The sequence below is a fragment of the Neopelma chrysocephalum genome, unplaced genomic scaffold (genome assembly GCF_003984885.1).
Source record: "Neopelma chrysocephalum unplaced genomic scaffold, ASM398488v2 Primary Assembly neopelma1_363, whole genome shotgun sequence".
NCBI classification, from domain to species: Eukaryota; Metazoa; Chordata; class Aves; order Passeriformes; family Pipridae; genus Neopelma; species Neopelma chrysocephalum.
In genome coordinates, this window is record NW_020898027.1 from 113,289 (window position 1) to 134,168 (window position 20,880).

A 20,880-nucleotide genomic window follows, 5' to 3' on the forward strand; every position below is an offset into this window, starting at 1 on the left:
CTCCTTCTCCTTCTCCTTCTCCTTCTCCTTCTCCTTCTCCTTCTCCTCCTCCTTCTCCTCCTTCTCCTCCTTCTCCTCCTTCTCTTCTCTCCCTCCAGCAATCTGCAGGAATTCCTGCGGTGACGGGTTTTGTTCGCGGCCGAACATGTGCACGTGCTCCAATGGACAACTCTCTCCCAACTGTGGCTCAGCTGGAGGTAAGAGAACATTCTGGGGACCCTCCTCCCTCCAAAAAGTCGTGCTCTCTTAAAAAAGAAAAGACATTTCTCTGGGCACCTCAAATTTTGGGGTGTTTTGGCAGCCCCTTCCAGACCTGACCCGGGCAGAGGTCACAAAATATTCCGGTTTTTGGGGTTGTTTTCCCCAAGGATCCTCATTTCCCCCGAATGCCGGGAGGGAAATCGTCACCTTGCTGGTGAATCCTGCTCCTCTGGGATGAAAAATCCTCCGGGATGCAGCTCAGGAATCTCACCCCAGAGCTGCCAAGGAGTCCATCCAGCCCTGGCTGCTCTTTGAAGTGGAATCAAATCACTCCCTGCTTTTGGGAACCGAAGAAATATCTTTGATTTGTCTTTTTTTCCAATGGAAAATTGATGAAGTTTTTGCCAGGCTGTGGTTTGGATGGGCAGGGATTGCCCAGGGTTTTTTAAAGCAAACTGCAGTGACACGATGGAATTACTGCTGGAGCTGGGAATGCAGCATTCCTGCTTTTCCTGAGACCTCCGGGACAAACACCTGGGAAAATTCCGGGAAGAGGGCTGGCTGGCTTGGGTTTCTGAAGAGCAGAATGACAGGCAGGCAGGAAGCAATTCCCAAATCCCTCTGGGAATCCCTGCGTGGTGCTTCCAACACCAGATCCCACAGCACAGGGCTCTGCATGGAAAACTCTCCAGGTGGAATCTAAATCCTGACAGTTCACAGGGGTTTGTTTTTTTGGTGGAAAGGAATTATTCCTCCTCTGTGCCCTTTTCCCACTGGGAAGGACCTGGGAGTTCTGCTGGAGGCTGGAGATGAGTCAGGAGTCCCAGAACAGAGGTTGATGGCCACGAGTTGCCCCTTGGGATGTTCCCATTTGGGATTTTGCAGGCATGGAGAAGGTTTTTTCAGGTTGGAGGGTGATGCAGTGCTGGGACAGGGACCTGTTAATGTGGCACGAGGCCAAAAACTCTTCCCAAAAGGGCTCCAGGAGTTTCTAAAAGCCAGGATAATGAATGGATGAGGATTTTCCTGCACTGTAGATCCCTAAATGTGGGCAACAACACTGGGTGATTTATATCTCTCATTTTTTATATATGTCATTTATATACTCGGTCCATCCATAAGTGACAACACTCCTCAATCCCACCACAGCCAAAAAACCCCCTGCCAGCAAAAAAAACCCAGAGTTGTGTTTTAAGAAGGGTGATTTTGTGTAAAACCCCAGAAATTAATGGAATTTTATCGAGTCTTTTGAGGTCCCCGATGGAAAAAAACAACCCAGAGGTGAATTATTTCCATTATTGCCCAGCTGGACATGAGCTCTTGTTAATATATTGTTAATAAAGTGACTTGCAGGCGTCTGATGGAAGGGCAGAGAACTGCCCCCCACACCCCAAAAAGCCTCAAAACCACACTCAGGGTGTGACTGGAAGGAGGAAATTCCCAGGATCTGCTCCCAGAGATCCCTGGAAATACCACCCCCCTAAGGAAGCACCAGAGCTCTGGGGGTGCACAGAGCTTTGGGAAGGGGAAGGTGCTGGAGCAGCAGAAGTTCAGGAATCTGGAGTGAGGGTCCATGTGGAAGCAATCAGGGAGGAATGCAAGGAATGCTGTGAGCAGTGTGTACATTTGGGCATTCCCGGGAGCCTGGGGTGGATTTCCAAAGGGTGGGTGGGTTCCTCCGCAGGGGCTCCAATCTGGGATTCATTGAGGGCATGTTTGGGGCTGTATTTCTCAGGAATCCTTCAGGGAGGTAAAGCAGATGGAGCTGTGCATTCCAGAGGCAAGGAAAGCCGCTCTGCCTGTGCTGTGTCATCCCAAAAAGCCGGGTTTCCTACTTTGGGGAGCAAAGATGTTTTAGGAGTCGTTTGCAAGCGGCTGTTTAGATGTGGGAGTGTGTGAGCAGAGGGAAAACCTGCCTGCAAACCCCTCTGGCAGAGCAGCTGCAGCCACTGAGCCTTCAAAATCAGTTGGAGAACTAATCCAACCTGATCCAACCACGGGAAAAGTTAACCAGGGATGAGCTGTCGTTCTCCTCTTCCTACAACTTTGCTCTCTGCTGCCCTGGAAAATCCCGGCAAAGCACAACAGGCCTCGAAATTCCCGGTTGAAAGATGGTTCTTCTGCATTCCAGATCTGCAGGGGGGGTTGAACAGGGACCATTCAAGGCTGGACAGGGCTTGGAGCCACCTGGGATAGTGGGAGGTGTCCCTTGCCCGTGGCAGGGGGTGGAACTGGATGGGCTTTAAGGTCCCTTCCAACCCAAACCGTTGTGGGAGTCTGTGATAAATCAGATGGTGGTGGGACCTCAGGGCTTTTCGGGACCGTAAGAAATGGGAGCTGGAACAGCCTTTGCCAGTGAGTTGGAAAGTTTCTGGATGAGCATCAGGGCTCTTCTCATACCCAGGCCCCAAATTTCTCACACCTGGCGTTGACTGCGTTGAATGTGAGGCTCGGGATGCATAAGGAAGAGTCCTGACAGATGGACAGCTCTGACAGACAGACAATTCCGAGCTCCCTGTGTCTCTGGGCAGCCCTCCCAGATTTCTGGCTCTAATTGCTTTCCCAGGGCTGAGTGATCGAGGTGAGGGCTGGAAGGGGAAACATGTGCCGGAATCGGGGCCTTTTCCCAGAGAGACCCGACCTTGTGTCTGACAACCCCGGGCCGTGCTTTGAAGCCTCCAGCTCAGTTTTCCTTAAGGATTAAGCTTCCATCTAGATTTGGCCCCATCCCTGGCTCGGGGGAGCAGTAGGAAGACGAGGAGACATCGTGACTAATTCAAACCACCCCAGCGCCGCCGGGATTAAACGCGCGGCACACGCGGAGCCCCTGAGCCTTCCCATCCCTGAGCCTTCCCATCCCTGAGCCTTCCCATCCCGCCCCTCCTGCCTTCCAGAATCCCTCTGAACCTCATTATCCCTGTTGGACACTCCTGAGTCCTGCTGCCTCTTGGACAGGCAGCTCTTGCCTGCTTGGAAGTGGTGTTGGGTGCACGGAGGAGACGCGTCCCCCTCTCCAGCCCCCGGAGCTGCCAAGGCACGGCCCCTCCTCTCCCTGGCAGACACGAGCTGTGCTCTACATGCCTTTTTATTTTAATATTTTATTTGTTTTTTATGTGAAAAACAGTTTTCACATGACTTGCTCTAACCTCAGGCACTTGCAGTTGGAGTTGTCACATCTTACAAAAGGAGGGATGTGTTGTTCCAGGGCCGTTTGTAACTCAGTGTTTAGCAGGAAAACTCAATTTTTTTTGGGCTCTTCTTCTCCTCCAGTGATGAAACACTTCAAGCCCAATACTGGCTTTGTGTCTGCAGCAGGATAAAACTTCCCAGCTTATTTATTGCTATTGTTTTCCTACAGTGCATTAGTCACATCCAGTGGGCCATAATCCGGTGTGAAAGCTGAAGTCTCACATGGAAGAATAGATGGGACGTGCTTTTCTCTGCAGATTTCTGTAAAAAAACCCTCTTGTAGCCAATGAATGTCACCAACAAGGCCATGTAGTAACTGTAAAAGGATGATAAATGTCTTCAAAGTTTCCTCCACCAAAGAAATTCTATCCCCCCAAACATCTCACGAGGCTTTAAGATGGAGGAATTTTAAAGGTTAGGCAGATTTTAGGATGTGAAAAGGGTTTAAAGGGAAGCAGTAATGTGAAATAATGATAAAAAAAGGGTATGAAAATCTTGGAAAAGTGGAGTATCTAAAAAAAAAATTGTTCAAAGAGAGGGAGTTCTCAAAGAAAAGGAGATGTCAGGAATTCTGCCCTCACTCACAGTCTCCTGGGCTGTGGTGGGATGTCCTGGAGGAAGGATGAAGCTGGAGATGTTTAATTGGGATGGATTCCTTGAGGAAGTGAAAGGATGGGTGCCTTTGGTTTCTGTGGAATGAAGTTTAGGCTGGATCTCAAGGAAAGGTTCTTCCTCCCCAGAGGGTGGTTGGGCACTGCCCAGGCTCCCCAGGGTTTGGTCACAGCCCCAAGGCTGCCAGAGCTCCAGGAGGGTTTGGATGATCCTCTGAGGGATTGTTGGGGTGTCCTGATGATCCCTGGGGGTCCCTTCCCGCTCAGGATATTCCAGGATTCTACAGAAATCCTGCTGCATTGTTGCTGTGGATGTTTCTGTGTTCATAGGGACAAATGAAGCCCCAAATCCTTAAATAAAGAGGGGCAGGGGGTGGAGAAGAACAAAGGAAAACCCTGGGGAACATGTCCAGAACTCTTGGATAACACTCTGAGGGACAGGGGGGGATTGTTGGCAGGGCCAGGAGTTGGATTGGATGATCCTTGTGGGAATATCCCAAGGTATTCCACGCTTTTACTCAGTGTGTTTAACCGGAAGGAACTTGCCTCTTCCAACCCGACTTTCCTGAAGCTTTGCCCGTCCATCCCATGGGAGCGGCTCCTATCCCGGGATTTCGGAGGGGTGGGTGGGATCCCTGTGTGATGTTTCCCCCTGCTCTTCCTTCCCCCGCAGTCCAAACGTGCAACGTGAGGTGCATGAACGGGGGGAGCTGCTCCGAGGAGTCGTGTCTGTGCCAGAAGGGATACACCGGCACCTACTGCGGGCAGCGTGAGTGCGGGAATGACCCGGGAATGCCATGGGAAGGGCAGGGAGGGCACGGGCACCGAGGGATATGGGAATGCCACGGGAATGCCGCGGGAAGGGCAGGGAGGGCACGGCCACTGAGAGATACGGGAATGCTACTGGAAGGGCAGGGAGGGCACGGGCACCCAGGGATCTGGGAATGCTGCTGGAAGGGCAGGGAGGGCACGGGCACCCAGGGATCTGGGAATGCCACTGGAAGGGCAGGGAGGGCACGGGCACCCAGGGATCCGTGTGGGGAGAGGGCACCTGCATTACTTTTGGGCTCTGGGATGGCAGCTCCGTGTTCTCCTCCCCTCTGGAATCTCACCCTTATCCCCTTAGCAAGCATAGATTTATATCCATCTATATATCTCTATATATTTGATATAAATTCACTATAAGTGTAAATATATTGGATATAATTTCATTATAAATATATATTAGATATAAATTCACTATAAATACATATTAGATATAAATTCACTGTCAGTATAAAAATATAAATATATATATAATATAAATATTTGTGTAGGTTAGTTAAATATAGGTGTGTATTAGTTAAAATTCCTCTGTAAACAGCATTTTCTTTGGGAATGGGCTCTTTGATGGCAGCACTGTGTTCTCCTCCCCTCTGGAATCTCATCCTTATCCCCTTAGCAAGTTTTGGTTTATATCTCTCTCTCTATCTCTATATATTTGATATAAATTCACTGTAAGTGTAAACAGATATAAATTCACTATAAATATATATTATATATAAATTCACTATAAGGTTAAAAATATAAATATATATAATATAAATATATTAATATATATTATAAATATATTTGTATATTAGTTACAATTCTTCTATAAACAGCATTTGCTTTGGGAATGGGCGGTTTGATGTCAGTTTATATTTGATGTGAGTTTATATTTGATATAAATTCACTGTAAGTGTAAATATATTGGATATAATTTCAAGATAAATATATATTAGATGTAAAATCACTGGAAGTATAAAAATATAAAAGCTTATACAATATATAATATAATTACATATGTATATTAGTTAAAATTCCTCTGGAAACAACCAAATAATTTAGATGTTTACTTTAATAACACCGCAATAATGTAATAATATATTAATTATAATATATTAACATAATAAATATAATAATAAATGTAATTACTATAATATATTAATATAATAAATTTTATACTTTAAACCATATATTTATACTATAATAATGATGAATGAATAATATTATTGTTTATATAATATAAAATTCTTTCTAATAGAATTATTTATTACATTTAACAACACTTGTATTTATTTATAACATAATTATTTGCGGTATTTATTTATTGTTAATTATTATTAATTATTATTAATAAATTAATATGTTAGTAAATATATATTAATTAATAACCAGACTAAATATTATATATTATTATTAATATATTATTTAATAATACATTTTAATAAGCATTTCTTTTAACAAGCAACCACAAGCAATGACTTTGAGAGAATCTCTGATCAATCAGAACTTTCCAGGCAAATTCCCAATCCCTGGAATCAATGTGGGAACCCCCAAAAGTTCTCAGGGAAGCCAAGGAGGACTTTTAAACCCCTTCCCATTCCCCCTAAACTTCCCCTCAGCTCCCACTGCTTCGTTGGTGCCGCAACTTTCCCGAAAGTCCAAGTGGAGCCAGAGGCACCAGCTGGAAAATTTCATCCCAAACAGCCAAAAACCTTGGGAAAATTCCGAGTAACAGCAACGCCGGGCTTGGAGTGGAGCGTGCAGGGAGCCCTGGGTTACGTGCAGCTCCCAGCTCCACCTGGAATGTCCTTGGGAGAGGGTTCACATGTTGGCAGGACATCCCTGGGAGGGTGGGAACGATGGAGACTCCCACTGGCAGCATCCCAAAGGAGAACATTCCGGCTGCCTCGGCTCCGGGATGGGTTCTGCTCTGGGAGGAGGCTCTACCTGGGCTCTGAGCTGGCCACAAAGCACCAAGGGCCACGCTGAGGCTGGTCCTGGCCAGGAGCTGGACTCCCTGATCCTTGTGGGTCGCTTCCATCTCTGGGTATTCCATGATTCCGGGATTCCAATCACCAGCCTCCTCCTTTGACTCCCGCACCGTCCACCACAGTTTTTTGCAGGTCCCATTTTAAGCCAATGAATATTTAAAAAGTCCACATGCTGCTCAGGCTGGTCCTTCCCTGCTCTGGGAACGTGGGATTAAATTCCTGACTCGTCTCCCGTTCCTCACATTCCCACTCTGTCATTCCTTAAACGTTTTCCCGTCTGCGTTTTCTCGTTCGCCTCAATCCATCCCCAACCTTGACGTTTAAAATCCCGGTGCTGACCCCAAGGAACTGAGATTCCAGAGCTTAGGAAATCCTCTAAGGGTTTTATGGCCTTGTCATAAACGGGCTGGTTCAGGAACAGGGTGCAATTTTCCAAGGAAAAAAAAACCCAAAACAAAAATCCAAAACTAAAAACCCTCCGACTTTTCCCAGCATGGAGGAGGCTCCGGGTGGGCGAACGATGCAACGGAGGTGACACTGCAAGTGTTGGCAGCGCAGGTGTGGCTGAACCTCAGCTCTGTGGGTTCACCAGGAGCAAAAGAAATCATGGATTTCTCCTTGTTTTTTCCCCCCTCCAGCTGTCTGTGAGAACGGCTGCCAGAACGGCGGGAGGTGCATCGGGCCCAACCGCTGCGCCTGCGTCTACGGCTTCACCGGCCCCCAGTGTGAGAGAGGTAAGGGACATCAGGTTAAATTAGAACATCAGGAGATGATAATGTGTTGAAGTCTGTGTGTTAAAGGTGCTCGATTTATGGGAATTTTTGCTGGGATGGCCTGGCCTGAAATGACAAATTCGGGTCCGAAGCGTTTCGTGGTTATGGGATGAGAAGTCCCCGCTCCCTGTGGTGTCTCTGGATCCTCCTCTCCATGGTTTGTTTTGTTGCTGAGGACAGAAAGGGTGTTTTCCCATCATTGCTGAGGACAAAAAGGGTGTTTTCCTCTTGGGCACATCCCTCTTTTTTTGTCTGGTGACCTGGGAGAGGCTCAGAAATGCCAGGAAGCTCCTCCCGAAGAGAAGGGGACCCCATCGGTCCCGTCCTGATCACTGAGAGGGAAAGAACAGAAACCAAAATGTTTAAAAGTGCCAGGGGGAGAAATCAGGTTTAGATATTGGGGAGGAATTCCTGGCTGTGAGGGGGGTGAGGCCCTGGCACAGGCTGCCCAGAGAAATTGTGGATGTCTCTTCCCTGGAAGTGTCCAAGGCCAGGTTGGAGCAAGCTGGGATGGTGGGAAGTGTCCCTGCCCGTGGCAGGGATGAGATTTAAAGTCCCTCCCAACCCAAATTAGTCTGAGATTCCCTGATTTTAGGGTGGGATGACCCCACTGAGCAGCCAAACACCCAATCCTACATCTCTTTCAACCCCGTCTCCCTTGGGATGGGCAGAAGGCAGATGGAAATCAGGCAGGGACATGGATGGGGGTGGCATCCCCATTTCAACAAGGAGAGCAAAAGCTGTGTGTGGGAGCCCAGGAAAATAAGGAATTGATTCACTGCATCCCATCAGTTTTGGAATGACATCCAGCCACTTCCTGGGAAACAGCACCTGTAATGATGGCTTGGGAAGACAAAACCTCAAGGACAGGAGGAGGAAGGGGGGGGATATAAGATCTTGTACCCCTTTCTCCTCCTTTCCCGAGGTTTTCTCCTGAGCCTGACAGGCTGTGGCACCCCAAGAAGGGCTCAGAGCAGCTCTGGCAGAGCAGGGACGTTGGAGGAGTCCCGGACCACCCAGAGTCCGGGAGCACATGGAAAATGCTGCTGTGAGGCTTGGCCAGCTGGCACAGGAATTCCAGCAGGCAGTGGCAGCTCCCTGGGAGAGCTCCGAGCTCCCCCCCTTCAGCAGCACCATTTCTGCAGCCTCCTGCCTCTCCTGTTACACAGAATCCAATAAGAACTCAATTTATTGCCTGATTTTGACGTGTCTTGGGTGCCTCTGGAGACAGATGCTTTTGGGTGAAGGAGGTCAGCCCTCAAAAATGAAAACTAATGACATCACCAACACCAACAGCTGATAGTTTTCAAAACGGCCGCGGACCTCAAACCCCAAAAGTCAACACAAATTTAATAAAAGGCCAAGAGCCAGTACTCTTGTACTGAGAAACAACACCTTGGCAAAGTTATTTTGATGGCTCAGTACTATATTTACTTGAAAGCCGTGACCAGAACATCGAGTTTTTCCATGAAAGAACCTTATTTTAGTTAAAAACGCCACGGAGGGGAGCACGAGCCAGCTCTGGGTTCGCTGCAAACCTCCCGTGGTTCGGTGCCAGCGGGAAGCAGCTCCGGTGGGAAGCAGCTCCGGTGGGAAGCACGAGTGGCTTTGCCGAGGGGCTGGATCACATTCACGTTCGGGCACCGCGGGTACAAAACCACTGAGGGTTTGGCTGAGCCCCAAAATCTCTCCCTTTCCTGTTGGACGCCCCTGATATGATTTTTGGCGAGGCCTCGGGGTGGCACCGCTCAGAAATGAAACCGAAACAGCGCCGTGCAAACTCCCAGAGTTGAGATCAAAGCTCCCTGGAAAGGCTCCGGTTCTCTGGCCTCTCGCCTTCCCCCCGAGCTTGGGCTCGTCCTGTTTAACTCCATGTCCAAGGATTTGGGCTGTTCTTGCCTCGAATGTTTTTTTTTCCACTCTGGAGCTTCTTGGCCAGGTGATTTAGGGGGTGAGATGGGAATAACAGTTGGTTTCTGGTAGCCCAGGCGTGGGCCAGCCCTGCTGAAACACCCACAGCTCCACGGGCTTGTGCAACATTCCCTGGTTTGGAAAAGTATCTCCTGAAAACCTCCCGGTGCAGGTGCCCCATAAAAGGCCTCTGCTGTGGTTGGAGCCTCACATTTATTGGCTGCAGGGAAGGGAAAGTTCTTTAAAAGCCTCCACACACACGTTTGCTGAAGGAACCTTTCATTGTTCCAGTCTCTGTAGAGTCACAGAGTGGTTTGGGTTGGAAGGATCTTGAAGCCCATCCAGTTCCACCTCCGTGCCGCGGGCAGGGACACCTCCCAAGAGACCAGGTTGCTCCAGTCCCTATCCTTGAACATTTCCAGGGATGGGGCAGCCTCAACACCTCTATTTCAAACCCAGATCTTGTTGAGTGCTGCAGTTATAGATCCTCCAAGTCCTCTCCTTGCATTGCTTTGGTTATGGCAGGTTTTCCTGGTTTCTCCTTTGAAGATTCCTTCCCCTAAAAGCCCCACAAATCCAAGCTCCAGAGCTGTGCCCGTGGAGCTCCTCGCTTTTTTTCTTTTTCCAAGCTCGCGGGGATCTGAAGTGTCGAGGCTCATAAATTGAGGCAGGCATTGGCTGTGGGTGTGAACAGAGAGCTGGAAATTCCTCAAAGAAACTTCTGGATCCAGCAAGGGCTGGAAAACCAACCGTCCCAAGCGTGGAGGGAGAAGGGAAGAGACAGGGAAGAGAAGGGGGTCTGAGCAGGGGCAGACTTTGGAGACATCTTGTAATGTATAAAATTCTTTAAATAAAGAGAGCATTTTTACAAAGCCTTTGGAGATTTGGCTCGGCCCAGACTTGTACTAAGAGACAAAACAAGCTCTCCAGCTGTGTACACACAGCTCCTCCCTGCCAAGACAAACAGAGCCCTTGCTCTGCCGGGAGATGTTAAAAGTTACACTTTTTCTCCAAGAGGCTCCTGGCCGGGCCAGTCGGGGGGTTTGGAGCCAGGTGAGGTGCTTGGGAATGACCTTCCAAGGATCATTAGCGTGGCAGGGAAGCTTTAACCCTTCCAAGGAGAAAATGGGTTCCTGCTCCATCCCTGAGTTCGTTAAGATGAGTCCCTAAGCACCAGATTTGCTGGAGACGGGACCACTGCTGGATTTCCTTGAGGTTTGAGGTGTTCACAGGGATCCTTGGGAGTCTCCAGTGGCAGGAGACTCAAGCAACAGGCTTGGAAGCAACATGGATCATCTGTAGCTCTCATTTTAGCTCTAATCCTTGTTCCCAAAGATTTTTCTGAGGGAAGATTAATTCAAAGCAGAGCCTGAAACCCACTGGTGGGGTTTTCTTTATACTCATAGGTGGAAAGGACCAGTTTCATCATAGAATCTTGGAATATTTTGAGTGGGAAGAGACCCACAAGGACCATCCAGTCCAACTCCTGGCCCTGCCCAGCAGGACACTCTTGACTCATATTCCACTTGCCACCAACCAGGACCCCCAGGTCCCTTCCTGTGGCTCTGCTTTCCAGCCTCTCCTTCCCGAGTTTGTCCAGTTGCCCAATCCCAGGGGCAGAATCCAGCACCTGTGTGTGTTAAATTCCACACCTCTGGTGATTCCCAGCCCTCTCATTTATCCAGGTCTCTCCTTAGGGCCTCTCTGCCCTCGAGGGAGTCGACAGCTCCTCCCAAATTTGTTTTATCAACAAATTTCCTCAGTGTCCCATTGAGTCCTCGGCCTTTTGGCCAAGATCCTGGGTAGGGTGAGGGATCACAGAGGCATCACCAGTTCTGCCACAGGCACATGGACCTCTCTTCACCTAAAAAGTGAAATAAGGAGTGAGGAGCAATGGCCAGAAACTAAAACACCAGAAATTCCACCTCGACGTGAGGAAAAACTTCTTCCCATATTCCAAACCCACCTGGGGGAGTTCCTGTGTCACCTGCTCCAGGTGACCCTGCCTGGATGATCTCCAGAGGTCCCTTCCAACCCTAAATATCCCGGGATTCTGCCAACCCCTGAACCCCATCTCTGGACTGGCAAGCACTGTATGTGCCTGTGTTGGTGTTGATAGAAAGAAGTCACCAACCCCCCCAAATCCCCCCAATATCAGATTTATTTAGGGTTTTTCACTTGACTTTCTTTCTCTGCGACCACAAAAAGAAATCCCTTGGCTTTTAAATCGGGATAAACTGAATTTCTGCGTGCTGGGAACAGTGGGGGCTCCAGTAAGAGGCTGCTTTGTACTGGGAGCAACCTGAGCACCTTCACACTTCATTCAGGAAATTCTCCACTTCAGAGGGAAATACCTTAAGAGAGAGGTACTCCCAGAACCTCGGCATCATTTCCTGCCTCCCCCTGACATCTTCAGGGATGAGGAACTAATGACTGCATTGTACAACCCCAGCAGCCTCTGGGAACGTGAACTCCCATTACATCAGTGTGGGAGGAAAAGCTGCAGCACAGAAAAAATGAAGCTGTGGTGGACAGAGGCCAATTTTTTTTTTTATTATTATTATTTTTTAATAGTTTTACAGCAAAAATGAATTATTTTGATGTCATGTCTCTGATTTCACCCTCCTGCAAGTAGGAAAAAATGAGGTGTAACGAGAGACTGTGTTTGACTCAGGTGATGGTTTGAAGCCCCTCCTGTGGGCCAAAGGATGAGGTTTTAATTTGGGTTGTTGGGGTTTTTTTTTCCATCCCTGTGGATGCCATGAAAGAAAATCTTCTTTTCCTTTGGAGAAAAAAAAAACATAGCTTTTTAAGAGTAACATTCCCCATCTTTTGGAGGTTCCTCTGATCTGTCTGGTTCAGAAAGGCCCTGGGGGTGTCTCCATGTCCTCTCCTCTCCCTCCAAAAATTGGGGATGTTCTTGAGTGCAAACATTCCCTGCTGAGCTGGAAGCCAGCTGTGCTTTTGAAGCCTTGGAATTCCCAAGTCCCATATCCCATGAAGAGCCTTGGAAGGGTTTGTGTCCACGTACAGATCACATCATCCAGGATTCTGCTTCCATCGAGACACAGCTTTTTCTATTTTTAGATAAATATATATTTATTTTAGCACATATAATATATATAACACAGGGATCCCCTCTGAGGTGCACTCAGGGAGCATTTCTGAGCCTGTGTCTGTAGATTCACCAAAATTTCAAAGGGATTTTCACATCTTTGGGAACTCAGTATTCCTTGTAACTCCCACAATTCCAATCCTGGAAGCCAAATCTCCATTAGCAGCGAGCCAGATTAGTGGAAGCTCCCCAGGTTGGCATATTTTTATATGTTTTACCAATTTCTCAAAGTTCTTGGCTGTGCAGAACAATTCCTCTCGTAATTCCATTTAATTTCTATCGCTCTCCCTCTCACCCTGAAATATTTAAGCTCTGGAATAATTCATAAGGATTTTTATTTCTATGATATAAATACTGGGGTGGTCCAATCCTGCCAGTCAGCCTTGTCTGAGGGAAAGCTCAATCCTGATGGATCTGTCCCATTCCCTCCAGCTGCAGCTTCTCCAGTGACAGGCCACGTGTAAACAGAACAGAATCCCATCCAGGATTCCAGCTTGGAACACACAGATGGATCCAGAGGGTGTCTCAGCACAAGCTGCACTTTAATCCACTCACATTTCCAGCTGCTGGGAATGTTGCAGGATACCCCATTACTCTTCCTTGGAAGGCCTCTCCAACCCCCCCCTTCCCTCCTGAGGGGAGTTATTCAGTGGTTTTCTCTCAGATTTTTCCTCTCACAATGATTTTTTTTTCCCTCTCCATAAATTTCCAGTCTAATTTGGAAACCACCCCCCAGGATGAATTTGTGAGGAAAAGATGGGAAATTCATTCGTTTGAGCTGCCCAGTCAATTTTTTGGTCTGGGGGTAAATCTCAAGTTGGCAAAAATCTCTCCTCCATCCATGCCCAGCTGCTCCAAGGGCTCTGGAATATGCTCCAGGATGCTCTGGAGCCAGGCTGGGAGAGCTGAGGGGGTTCACCTGGAGAAGGGAAGGCTCCAGGGAGAGCTGAGAGCCCCTTCCAGGGCCTGAAGGGGCTCCAGGAGAGCTGGAGAGGGACTGGGGACAAGGGATGGAGGGACAGGACACAGGGAATGGCTTCCCACTGCCAGAGGGCAGGTGGGATATTGGGAAGGAATTCCTCCTTGTGAGGGTGGTGAGGCCCTGGCACAGGTTTTCCCAGAGAAGCTGCCCCATCCCTGGAAGTGTCCAAGGTCAGATTGGAGCAACCTGGGATAGTGGAAATTGTCCCAGCCCATGGCAGGGGGTGGCACTGGATAATTTTTAAGGTTCTTCCAACCCAACCCATTCTGAGATTCTAGGAATTTTTTTCCCCAGATGAGTTTTTTATTAAAATTCCATGTTCACAAAGAGATTCCTCATCCTCCCCAGAAACCAGGAGCTCAGCTGGGTTTTTCCTGGTGCTCTGCTGATGCAGATGTTCAGACACAAAGCAGAGCTCTTAGCTGAGCTCTCTGATGGAGTTCCTTCTCCTCAGCCTCCTTCCAAAGGTGAGGAAAAACCTCCCATTCCTCTGCCTCGTGGCAGAAAAAGCATTTTGATGGCAGAGCTCTTTTCCTGCAGAAAAGGTCTGGCAGAAACTTCCCCCCACTGGGTTTTTTAGGCTGCAATTTGCCTCCTGCAGGCAGGTTTCCTTGATCAAATAATGACAGGTTGTGTGAAACCACATTTCTTCCCCCTGTGGAAAACCAGGCAGGCTCTGCTGGGAGCACTGGTGGGGCTGGAGGTGGATCCTGCACATGGAATCTCCCTGTGTGCCCGTGGCTTTTATGGTTTAATCCTTAATGAGACAATCACAGGCTGCTTTTCCCCTGCCAGAGGAAAGGGGGGAAAAGTTCTCCAGAATTATTCTCCAACATAGATATTTAATCCTTTCCTTTGCTGTTTGGTGGCTCAGGGGTCACGGTGCCCAGTGAGAACCAACCTCAGAGTTCATTTCCTCCTGGGAGCAGCATTCCCACGGCTTAGCTTTATATCTGGCAGGAATGTTTGGCCTGGAATCCTCCCAAACTGCTTTTCCTGGGTGCAAACCTGTTCCAGGCAGAATAACAGGTCACAAATTTGGCTGAAATAACAGCGGAGAGGTTTCCAAATAAACCCACTCGTGAAACAGAGAAGGGACAGAGGGAGATGCTCTTCACCTTGATAAGATCAGGGAAGACCTGGAAACCCAGCCAGATTTTTGGGAAGTCCTCACTCCATCGTGTCTCCTTGTCATCACCTCCTCCCAGAAGGAAGATGGGCAAAAATCTCTGCCCAAAAATGCTTCCCACTGGTCAGACACAAATTCCTCCTTCCCTTACTCATTCCTGTTGGGAACACACAACCCAGGAGGCCACAGCCACCATCTCCATGCCCTTTTTTTTCCAAGAGCCTGTCCATAGTCATGTTCCCAAGGGCTCTGAGAGGTGCGAGGCTTCCACCACCTCCACTCCTGCACCTCCATCCCTGCCCTAACCAATGTCCTGATCCCAGGATCTCCTCCAGGACACAGGACATGGCTCCAGCCCTCCCAGACATTCCCAAAACCTCTGGAACTCCCAACCTTGCGTGTTCTTTGTGCCTCAGATGCTGCTGGGAGTGCAGGAGGAGGGTTGTGCGTGGGGCTCCAGCTCGGGTTTCGTCGGGGCCGAGGCTTCGTCAGGAAACTGTAAAAATAGGACAGGAAAACTCAAAAAAAAAGAAAAAAAAAAGTTTCTCCCTTCACTATTTCCTTTGAATGTGTTTTTTCAGCACTTGGAATGTCTGGCCTTTATATATAAAGTGCCCCAGCCAGCTTTTTCTTTTCTGCAAAAGTCCAAACAGTTAAACATGAGGAATGTGGCTGTGTTTGGATGAGGTAAGGAAATGACTAGGTGGAGAAAGTATTCCATGAGAAAGGAGCCCTTTAAGGAGACCCTCATGCTGTTCCCTCTGCAGCCCCCCCCTCCCTCCCTCCCAGAGCTGTCACGTATCAGCTCAGGCTGAGAGGCTGAGCAGGGATTTGGGAGCCCAGAGCCACGATCCCGGTTGGAAAATCTCCGTGTCCGCCCTGAAACAATGGCAGGGGTTGGAGTTGTGTCATTCCAGGGATGTCTGGCTGGTGGCTTTTGGGATGCTGTTCCCTCTGTGTGCTGTCCCATATGTTCATGGAGTGCCAGGACAAGGGGGAATGGATTCCCACTGCCAGAGGGGAGATTAGGATGAGATATTGGGAAGAAATCCTTCCCTGGGAGGGTGGGGAGGCCCTGGCATGGGTTGGGCAGAGAAGCTGTGGCTGCCCCATCCCTGGAAGTGTCCAAAGCCGGCTTGGAGCAACCTGGGATAGTGGGAGGTGTCCCTGCCCATGGCAGAGGGTGGCACTGGATGAATTTTAGGATCCCTTCCAACCCAAACCACTCTGTGATTCCATGGTCTCTCCAGGAGCAGGTCATCCATCTCTCCATTAAACATTTCATTTTAAGCTCCCAGCTGTCCCAGCAGGTCCTGGAGGGCACTCACAGCCTTCTCCAGGGAACATTCCCATCCAGAGTTGGTGTGGGAATTTTTTGGGTAGAAGTTGCTCACGACCCCAAGGCTGCCAGAGCTCCAGGAGGGTTTGGATGATCCTCTGAGGGATTGTTGGGGTGTCCTGATGATCCCTGGGGGTCCCTTCCCACTCAGGATATTCCAGGATTCTACAGAAATCCTGCTGCATTGTTGCTGTGGATGTTTCTGTGTTCATAGGGACAAATGAAGCCCCAAATCCTTAAATAAAGAGGGGCAGGGGGTGGAGAAGAACAAAGGAAAACCCTGGGGAACATGTCCAGAACTCTTGGACAACGCTCTGAGGGACAGGGGGGGATTGTTGGGGTGTCCTGGGCAGGGCCAGGAGCTGGTCTGGATGATCCTTGGGGGGTCCTCCCCACTTTTTGGGAAATCATTCCATGATTTTATCCATGATTCCAAGTTTGCACACTCATGCCTTGCTCCAAAAGCCCAGGAGGTCACAGACAGGAAGGACTTGGGGGACCAAACCTTCAGCTGATGGAGAGCAACAAAATACACCCTGGGCTGGACCTCCACTGCCTTTTCTCTCCTCATCCCAGTGAGTCCAGAGATGCCCAGGGAAGACTCACAGACATCCTTTTGTCCTCAGTGTTTTAAGGAAAAAGCCCCCAGTGAAGGCATTGTTTGTTGGGAGAAGGAATTGGATTTTCAGCAGAAGCAAAATCTCCTCTGTTTGTTTGTTTTGGAAGGAAGGAATTCACCCGGCCCCCAGGGCCTGTCCCAGGAGGGAATTCCAGCCAAATGGTGCCAGAGGAACCCAGGCTGGAAGAGGGGTGGGAGCAGCTCTTCAGTTCCTTCACCTTCCCTTGGGATCTGCTCACACCCCGGGGGGAAGTTGTGTTTTAAATAACAAAGAAAGTCGTGCAATTATTCCTGCTTTTGCATCTTCGGGGATCTGAATTCCCACTGGAAGCATTAATTGACTCAGGGACAACCCTCCTGGGTCAGTGGATGTTGTAGAAGTGGAGGAAACTCTGCTTTTATTCCCTTTGGGAATATTTTCAACCCAAACGCTTCTCTTCAAAAGTCCTTGATGGAAACCTCCCCATTCTCCCAAAGGGGCGATAAAAACCAGCTAAAAGGGAGCAAAATATTAGTTTTAAATGCCTTTTTTATTCCCTCCACACAGCAAAGTGGTAATTTAAATCCACTTTTAAACGCAGTGTTTCACATCCAGTTGAAATTGGGTACGAAATTGGGTTGTAAATGTTTCAGGTTTGGATCCAACTTCAGTTCAGGTGCTACAAAACCTTTGAAAAATGCCCTTGGTGAGATCAGTGCCCAGTTGGTTCCCTTCTTCAGAGCAACCAGCCTGAGCTGCTGAAAGGAACATTTCCATGCCAGACAGCACCAGTAAATTCTGTTGTATATCCCAGGGAAACCTTCCCTATAGAAGATATCCCTTGTTTTCCCTCAGCATCGGGAAGCTGAGCGCCGGATCCCAAAAAAATCAATGTTTGAGTGGGAATTTTAAATAGTCAGAAGCTGATTATGCTGTTCTAACGAGTCCAAGGTGCTTTTTCTGGTAGAGATTATGGCCCCCCCTGGCTCCCCCCTCCTGTCAGGGAGTTGCAGAGAGTGAGGAGGTCTCCCCTGAGCCTCCTCTTCTCCAGGCTGAACAGTCCCAGCTCCCTCAGCCTCTCCTCACAGCACTTGTGCTCCAGTCCCTTCCCCAGCCTCGTTGCTCTCCTCTGGACCTGCTCCAGGACCTCAATGTCCTTCCTGAACTGAGGGCCCAGAGCTGGACACAGCACTCCAGGGGTGGCCTCACCAGCTGAGTCCAGGGCAAGAATCACTTCCTTTGACCTGTTGGCCACACTGTTCCTGAGCCAGGCCAGGATCCATTGGCCTTCTTGGCCACCTGGGCACACTCTGGCTCCTGTTCAGCTTCCTGTCCATCCACACTCCCAGCTCCCTTCCTGCCTGGCTGCTCGTGGTTCAGCTCTGATTCCACGGTGCCTTTCGCAAGTTGAGCAAGGAGACACGAGGAGTAACCCCAGAATAAACCCGGAATAACCTGGGAGTAACCCTGGGATAACCCCGGAGTAACCTTGGAGTCACCCCAGCGATACGGAATTTACAGATGGAACGTGTCGAGCGCGGTTTGAGCCGGGAATTAACGCGGCAACAGGATCAAGTGCCTGGAGATGAGGCTGCTGATGGATGTTGGGAGAGGAGCTGAGGGCTGTCCCCCCCTCGGGGGGTTCGCTCTTGGCCGGGTCCTTCGGGGAGGTGGAGTCAGGGAGGGTTTTTTTTAGGCAGCTAAACCCACCTTGCCGTGGTTGAAGTTTCTTCTGGAGAGGTGAAAAGATTCCCAAAAATCAAGCCTGATCCAGTATTTTTTGCACTCTCTGTAAAGAGAACTTCACCTGGAGGTGGGAAGGTGGAACTCATCCGTGTCCCACCACCTTGTTGTAAAGCTGAGCCAGCTTGGAAGAGGAAGCAAAAATCCCAGTTTTTCAGCGCCTCACCTCTGCTTTTCCAGGGAAAAACTAGAACTTCTGAAGGACAACTCACCCTGAACCTGGTTCCTGGAAGATGAGATCCCGTAACACGGGCTGGAAAAGGGCTTTAGACATCTCCTAAGCATCCGTATTTCCTTAATAAAATTTGATTGGTGCCTCATTAAAAATTTAATAATTTGCCCGTTCGAATTAGCAACAGATGGGAGCTGGAAGGCAGCCAGGCTTCCTGGCCTCCAGACTGCAATTTCCTTGGCTTCATTCCCCTCCAAAGGAGTCATCTACACATGAAAATCTATTTTTGTCAAGTGCTTGTTTCAAAGGGGGTGTTCTCCTCACAACTGTGCTTTCATTAGGATCCATCTCCAGGAATTCTTGCTGCGGCGCTTCCGTCTCCAGAGGAGGTGGGAGGTGCAAGTCCACCCCCTTTTCTGCATCGGTTTGGGGTCAAACATTTATTAATCTGACTTTCTGAGTCCCTTTGAGGAACGTCTTCTTCTGCTGCTTTTGGTATCTCGACGAAATTTGAGTCAAAAAACCAATATATGGTTATTTGGTAACTCACCTTTGCAAACGTGGCTCGTGGTTCTGTTCAGGCTGCCCAAAAAAAGGGGCTTTTTTTACGAGATCCCATCACCTTTACACTGACTTCACTTCAAAATCAGTGCTTTCTCTTCCCCTCAAATCCTTCTTGCTGTTGATCTCATCCACAGACCAAACCTCTCGTTTCTTTTTCATCAGCATTAATTTTCAAGCCTGACTGTGCTCCCAGAAACACAAATCAGAGGGAGCATTAAGCTGGAAACAAGCAATTATTTTGCTAATTGGTCCTTTCCCAGGATTTCTTGTGCGTTTTCCAGGTAGTTTCTCCTTGCCCTGATCCAGGTGGGACAATTCCAGCCTGGGTTAAACTATTCCCCTTTCCCTGTGGGTGCCTGTGGCTCGTTGTTCAGGTAGAACCATCCCCCCCCCACGACTTTTTGGTCGGTTCACACATCAAATCCAAATATTTCACTGCAAAGACAGCTGGGGGTTAATCCTGGAGCTGATGCAGGAGTTGGGTTCACAGGCAATCACTAATTACTGGACTCTCCAACCTCGAAATTCCCTCAGCAAATCTCAGCCAGACCAACACTTAACTTCCTCAGACAGTTCATGTGGAATTTTCTGGGTTAAAGGTCTTTTTTTTTTTTCCAGCCACAGATCAAACACTTACACGAAATCACCTATTCCCAGCAGAAGGGAAAACCTTATTATTTCAGAATTTAGTTTCCTGCTGTGCCAATATCCCCAATCGAGGGTCAAACCCACATTCCTTAGTGCAAGCAAAGCCCTTCAAAAATCCTTTTTTTTTTTTTTTGGTTTTAAGGGATGGGAGGATCCTGGTTGGGAATGGGAAACACACCAATTGCTTCTGCAGCATCTGGGGTTTTAAAGTTCAAACTGCCAGGGGATCTTTAAAGGGTTAAATTGAAGGAATTAATCATGTCCCAGAATGGGTTGGGTTGGAAGGACCTTAAAGAAGGTCCTTAAGGAAGGCAGAGACACCTTCCACTAGCCCAGGTTGGTCCAAGCTGGCCTTGGACACTTCCAGGGATGGATCTTTGCTCCTAAATAAAATGAAGTTTGATTGCTTTGCTTCCCAGAACGGGTGAAACCGCAGCCCTGAAACCGCCTCTTTGCCCGACTTCTTATTTCGAGTTCATTTTAGAGCCTGAAATTTCTCTTCTTTTCACCATTGCAGGGCTTTATTTTGATTTTTCCCCCTCAGAACTCGTTGATTTGCACCCGAACGGCCGAGGAATCCTCGTGTTCCTGTCGGGATCTAACCCCTGGATGTGTGTTTTTCCTGCCTTTTCCCAGATTATCGGACCGGGCCCTGCTTCAGCCAAGTGAACAACCAGATGTGCCAGGGCCAGCTCAGTGGCATCGTCTGCACCAAGACCATGTGTTGTGCCACCATCGGGCGGGCCTGGGGACACCCCTGTGAGATGTGTCCTGCCCAGCCCCATCCCTGCCGCCGGGGATTCATCCCAAATATCCGCACTGGAGCCTGCCAAGGTCGGTGCCACCGGGGATGTGCCCGGGCTGGGATGAGGGAGGGAGGAGGAGTGTGTGCCAGGGGAGCCAAAAGGGGGAATGCAGAGGAGAGGGCACCAAAATAGGGAACACGGAGAATAGGATGGGAAAATAGAGCTCTGAAACAGAGAATATGGAGAACAGGACAGCAGAACAGAGCTCTGAAACAGGGAATATGGAGAACAGGACCCCAAAATAGGGAACACAGAGAACAGGACATGAAAATAGAGCTTTGAAACAGAGAATATGGAGAA

The 20,880-nt window shown here is 48.8% G+C and overlaps 1 protein-coding gene across 1 annotated transcript in view; it reads left to right on the forward strand.

Annotated features, from left to right (window-relative positions):
- FBN3 (fibrillin 3) overlaps nucleotides 1-20,880 on the forward strand; it is a 125,852-nt gene that overhangs the window by 41,887 nt on the left and 63,085 nt on the right. Inside the window, exons 3-6 of the mRNA XM_027706108.1 lie at nucleotides 99-197; nucleotides 4,675-4,770; nucleotides 7,438-7,533; nucleotides 20,411-20,608. Coding sequence (XP_027561909.1) covers nucleotides 99-197; nucleotides 4,675-4,770; nucleotides 7,438-7,533; nucleotides 20,411-20,608 — 489 coding nt within the window. The remainder of the gene's footprint in view (nucleotides 1-98; nucleotides 198-4,674; nucleotides 4,771-7,437; nucleotides 7,534-20,410; nucleotides 20,609-20,880) is intronic.